At 41.5% G+C, this 6,000-nt stretch overlaps 1 protein-coding gene across 1 annotated transcript; it reads left to right on the forward strand.

Moving 5' to 3' along the window:
• The first annotated feature begins 4,909 nt into the window (after window positions 1-4,909).
• LOC138901556 (uncharacterized) lies at window positions 4,910-5,771 on the forward strand. Its single transcript, XM_070189328.1, has 2 exons — window positions 4,910-5,159; window positions 5,407-5,771. Exons 1-2 carry the CDS (start codon window positions 4,910-4,912, stop codon window positions 5,769-5,771), a joined length of 615 nt encoding a protein of 204 aa, XP_070045429.1.
• The last annotated feature ends 229 nt before the right edge of the window (window positions 5,772-6,000 follow it).

Consider the following 6,000-nt stretch of genomic DNA (forward strand, 5'->3'; position numbering starts at 1 on the left):
GGGACACTTAGTTCCAAAGTTGGAAGCTTAAGTTGAAAGAGTTGACCGGAGTTTACTTTTATTTAGACGACTCCATAATAAAGTTTTGATGGTCCATATAGCTTCGTGCGGTGATTTTGGACTTAGACGTAAGTCCGGATATTGATTTGGAGGTCCATATGTCATTTTGGCTTGAATTGGTGAAAGTTGAAAAGTTGAAGGTTTTGAAGATTGAGAATTTTGACCGAGAGTTGACTTTATTGATATTGGGTCCAAATTTCAGTTCCAGAAGTTGGAATAGGTCTATTGTATAATTTGTGACTTGTGTGCAAAATTTGAGGTCATTTGGAGTTGGTTTGGTATGTTTCGATATTAGTTTTAGAAGTTGGAAGTTTATTAGGCTTGAATCGATATGTGATTCATAATTTTGGCATTGTTTGATGTGATTTGAGGCTTCGAGCAAGTTCGTATCATATTTTAGGACTTGTTGGTATGTTCGGACGGGGTCCCTGGCACCCCGGGTGTGTTTCGGATTGAATTCAGACCATTTGTTCATGTTTTGAGAATGCTGGTTTTCTGAGTTTCTAGTTTCCTTCATCACGTTTGCGAAGGTTATGCAGCGATCACGTAGAGTAATTAGGGACTGATGGATTTTTACTCTTTGTGTTCGCGAAGTTAGGGATGCGATAGCGATGGTTTAGGAGCTTGTTCATCAAGAACACGTGCAGGGGATCGCGTTCGCGTAAAAGGAAGGAGAGGTTGTGTGGGAGACACACATTATCTTTGAAGGTACAAGACTTTCAGTGTTTCAATTTGCATTCTTCGCATTCGAACACTGTGGGGGGGGGGGGGGGGATGATATGAGGATACGACATCAATAACTTCCACGTCGATCGAGGAAGGAAAATCATGAAACATAAATGTGTCATCGGGTAGAAACAAGTAGTAAAAGATAGCCACAAGTAATGGCAATTTCTTTTTAGCATAGCAAATGCTTGTGTACTTTTGAAAATTGAAGGAATTAAATGAAATGAAATTCTTTTGTTTTTATCTTGTTTCTGGTTTGAACGATGAACTAACCTTTTCATTTAAAAGTTAAACAAGTACTTCAAATGCTAGTACTGTAATGAATAAGAGACGTCCTATTCAAGAGCACCGTAAACATAAGAGGGCCCTCTCTTATGAAAACCCTCACGTTAAAGGGTTGGTTTCGGATTAATTTATATCCGGAATCAAAATACCTTCGGGGAAAATGCACCCGAAGACGTACATGAAAGGACGCAAAAGGTAACTTGCGCAAATACTTATAGAAACCCTCACGTAAAAGGGATAATACTCGGAACCAAAATGCTTCGAGGAAAAAGCATCCGAGACTACACATAGCAAAGTGCGAACAGAAAAACATGCGCAAAATTCTTAAGCAAATGCAAAGGTTAAAGACTTGCATGGATATTCAAATGAAAATAAGACTCAAACAATACTTGAGCAAAAATATGTCTTTATTTAAAAAGAACGTGCCAAAACGGCAAAAGTACAAGAATGGGAAAAAGAAAAGAAAAGCTAAACTGCATTATCTCCGGAACCAGGAGGAAGAGAAGTGTTAGCGCCCCCGGGAGAAATAGGTGGATCCACCGATGGCTCGACATTTTCCCCAGTTTGGTCTTCAACATCGTCACCTTCCGATTCCTCTTCAGTTCCCAAAAACTCGACACCAGAACCAGAAGAACCAGGAGCGTCAGACTGCTCCGGGAGTTCATTTTTAGCAGCCAACCCAAGCTCTTGGGCCTTAGAAATTTCGGCATCAAAAATAATAATACCAACTTTGGCCTCTTCCAAGGTTCTTCTCCTCATACGATACATAGCATACGTTTTTTCAATAATGAAGGAAGCCGCTCGACGCTTAAGTTCTTCTTTGAATTAGGCTAACTCGGCAGAAAGTCTTTCTCGGGCGGACCTAATAGATCTGAGGCTAACATCAATGTCGCAGACAGTTCAACTATAAAGCCTATTGTGCTTGATAGTTTTCTTGTACTTCTCTTCCAACTGGGCATGTTTCGCCCCCACATCAGCAAGTTCTTCAATTTGGAGTTCAAGGCTGCTTCTAAGTCAGTCACTTTTTCAGCAGTGGCAGCCTCGCGCTCGGTTGCATCAAGAATGGCATCATGGACTTCAGCCCATTTGGCCTTGGATTCATCAAATCTAACCCCTCAGCAGACCAATTTCTTGGCTAAGGGTTATGACCTCTTGTTCGCTTTGCTGCAAATGAGCCTCCAACGCAATAGCCTCAGTAGCCTTGGCCTACAAAACAAGAAAGATGAAACTCAGAATACGTTCATATAAAAATAGAACAAGGAAGGGGTTTTTTGTTTGAAGAGGGTTATAAGAAAGATGAAGAACAAAGATGCAAATCAAATGCTTGCAAAATTGTAAAGTATAAGGGAAAAGGATGATACGTATAAGTAAGATTTTGGCGACTAAATTTATGGCCATGGTTACCTCGTTAATCGGCAAACGTTGTGCTGAATCGTGGGATGACGCGTGTTCGGGGTATTAAATGCGGGGAGACGTGCATCTAATCAACCGTCAGAAGCCTACAGAGGGAATTATAGAAGTTACCGCCAAAAGAGTGTTTCTACCAGCTTCCCGGTAACACAAAGTTACATCACCAGAAAGCAGGGGGACTATCTATATAGGGAAAAATATGATATGATATGTGGTCACCTAAAGGAAGGACACGTGAAACCCATGACGAGAAAGGCCAAAGACCGAACACAGATATTCCGCTTGTCACCGAAAGGAATAACGTTCGTAGAAATGTGTTAAATGCCTTGCGCCTGGTAGCATTTAATAAGGAATATTCGGCAGCATTAAGAGCAATGGCCCGTTAGAGGGAATTTGGCATTTATTTCCACCATTACATCTTTATCAATGACCCTCATAATTGACATTAAAGGAGGGCACGATCCTATGACCTCATTCCCTAGACACAACTATAAATAGTGATCTTAGTTATCATGCAAAGGACAAGAATTTTCTGGAAAGCTTACTGTTTACCCTTAAAATGGTACAATTGAATTTATATGTAGTTTTTAGACAAGTGAACTAATTTGATCCTGAAAATAATAAAATAAGTAAAGAATTAAGCAATACTTAGCCTTAAAATGTAGATAAAACATCAGAGATAACAGTTCCGGGAACAAGGTTTTCAGACACAGCGATGATGAAATCAAAAAGCAAGAAAGTAAAATTGTATTATGTGTTGTATAGAATGTGATGTAAGTTTGCTAGAAAATTTGTGTCCTTTACAATGATAACTAAGCTCACTATTTATAGTTGTGTCCAGGGAAGGAGGTCCTAGGATCATGCCCTCCTTTAATGTCAATTATGAGAGTCATTGATGAAGATGTAACGGTGGACATAAATGCCAAATTCCCTATAATGGGCCGTTGCTCTTAATGCTACAGAATATTCCTTATTAAATGCTACTGGGCGCAAGGCATTTAACACCTTTCTACGAACGTTATCTCTTTCGGTGACAAGCGAAATATCTGTGTTTGGTCTTTGGCCTTCCTTGTCATGGGTTCCACGTTTACTTTCTTTAGGTGACTACATATCATATCATATTTTTCCCTATACAGATAGTCCCCCTACTTTCCGGTGACGTAACTTTGTGTTACCGGAAAGCTGGTAGAAATACCCTTTTGGGGGGAATTTCTATAATTCCCTTTGTATGCTTCTGAAGGTTAATTAGACGCACGTCTCTCTGCATTTAATACCCCGAACACGCGTCATCTCACGATTCAGCACAAATTTTGCCGATTAACGAGGTAATCATGGCCATGAATTTAGCTGCCAAAACTTTACTTATACGCATCATCCTTTTCCCTTATACTTCATAATTTTCCAAGCTTTTGATTTTCATCTTCGTTCTTCATCTTTACTATAACCCTCTTCAAATAAAAAAACCCTTTCCTTATTCTATTCAATGGCTTGTTCTTCAAAGCGCGCCAGTTCTTCAAAGAACAAGAACAAAGCCGAAGACTCGGCTCCTGCAACAGTGGGTTTCATCATCCCCAGAAGTCTTAACACCACAAAAGACTTTGAAGAAAAACTCCCTACTGCTAACCCTCGTACATGGGCTGTCAGTAGGTAACCTTCTTCCATTCGTCCTTCCAGTATTCCTAATATGAAGGAAGATTGTCGCTGCCATAGGTTAGATATTATTGCTCCTGATCTCTCGGAGTGAGTGACCCTTCCCAAGGAGGGCTTTACATATTTTTACATGTATCCCTTTTCTTTGAGTGTGTTTTCATTGAGTGGAGAGCTAGATTACGTGATTGCAGAGTTTTGCCTCTGCTACCAAATATGTTTGGCACAAGTAAGTCCTTCTGTGTGGAGGACGATTGCCTACCTTCGACGCTTGTGCCAGGAGACTGGAGAAGAGCTAACCTAAGCTCATATGACGAATCTCTACTCTCCCAAGATTTTTCGTAGGGGAATGATAAACCTCTACAAACGTGGCTACCATGCTTTGTTAACCGACATGGATGATGATAACGACCGTGGGTGGACAGAACGGTTCGTTGCAGTTGCCACCGATAAAGTCATTCTGACAACGGCTATATACTTTCCAGTCTCTTGGAACCGCACTCGTAAAATTTTTAATTAATATTTCCTTTTACTAAACATCCCTTTGTGGCCTATTAACTCTTTATCCCGTCACATGTTTCAGCAACTCGATGGGTCCCACCGATAGTGGAAGGCTTAGACCGGTGGGTCTAAAAGATCTTGGATGTTACGATGCCCGAAACTCGTTTGTGGAAAGTACTGGCCTTTAAGAATGGGTAGAAGGCCAAAAATCATGGTAATTTAAACTTACCTTGCTTATTTTTTTATGTGAAGAACTTAGTTGAACCCTTCTCACTTGTTCATGAAATTTGGTCTACCCACGGGCTCTGTTGCTGTCCCCGAAAAGGACATTTTGGCTGATCCTGCTAATGAGGCAAGGCTGTTTCAGGAGGCGCCTACTCAACCAGGTGTCTTCGGACCTGCTTCAGGCACATGTGTTTTATTAAGGAGTTCCCGGCCGGAGAACAAGCAACCAAAAAGAAGGCGTTCTTTTGTGGCTGGGGAAACGTATAACAGGGCGAAGACTACTGCCCCTGTCATCTCCGGAAGTTGTGATCAGTAGCCCTCCTCCCAGGCCGGTCATTGACCCCATGATGATTGATGATGATGGAGAAGCCAGTGATGGTGGGGCTTCTCTACACAGAAGGCAACGTTCATCATCAACTCAACAAAATGCTCAATCTATTGGATTAATTACACCAACCGAGGATGATACCTCGGCACTTTGGGGGGAATTTGATTTAGTGAAAAATGTCAATTCCCGTTTTTAGGCCCCAATTTATGTGCTCGGTATCGCAGGGCTAAGTACTGAGTCCCTTCCGTCTTTGGTTGGCGAGCATCCAACAACTAGCACTGCATTTGATGCAGCTTCTTCTTACTCTTCAACTCCATCAACTTCATTTCCATCTTCACCAACACCAGCAATTGCTACATCATTTCCATCTTCATCCACTCTTCCACCAGCAATTGCTACATCATCTCCACCAGCCGCATCTAGTCACGAGGGAGATGCTCCTCCTCCCGAGTCCCCAGTTGATGGGAATTTAGGGCAGAATTATGCTGCTCCTTCTGAAGATCCCTATCAGAGGAGGAATGTTACCCTTTCGGTGTCTACCGAGTGCAACATGCTTTCCCAGCCGGTAGAGCTTGCTAATTATTTGTAGCCTTTGGCTTAAGAGAAAAACTGGGAAAAAGTTAGGGCACTCTAGGGAGAGTGCCTGTTGAATAATGCTATGCACAATGCCGCAGCGGTACACTCCTTTCTTCCTTTGTTATTTCTTCTATTTTTATATGAACATATTCTGAGTTTCATTTTTCTTGTTTTGTAGGCCAATTTTCTTGCTTCCGAGGGCCTTTAGATGTTGATTTGTGATAAGGAAGAACTTACTTCCG

Source organism: Nicotiana tomentosiformis, chromosome 11 (genome assembly GCF_000390325.3).
Source record: "Nicotiana tomentosiformis chromosome 11, ASM39032v3, whole genome shotgun sequence".
Lineage (NCBI taxonomy): Eukaryota > Viridiplantae > Streptophyta > Magnoliopsida > Solanales > Solanaceae > Nicotiana > Nicotiana tomentosiformis.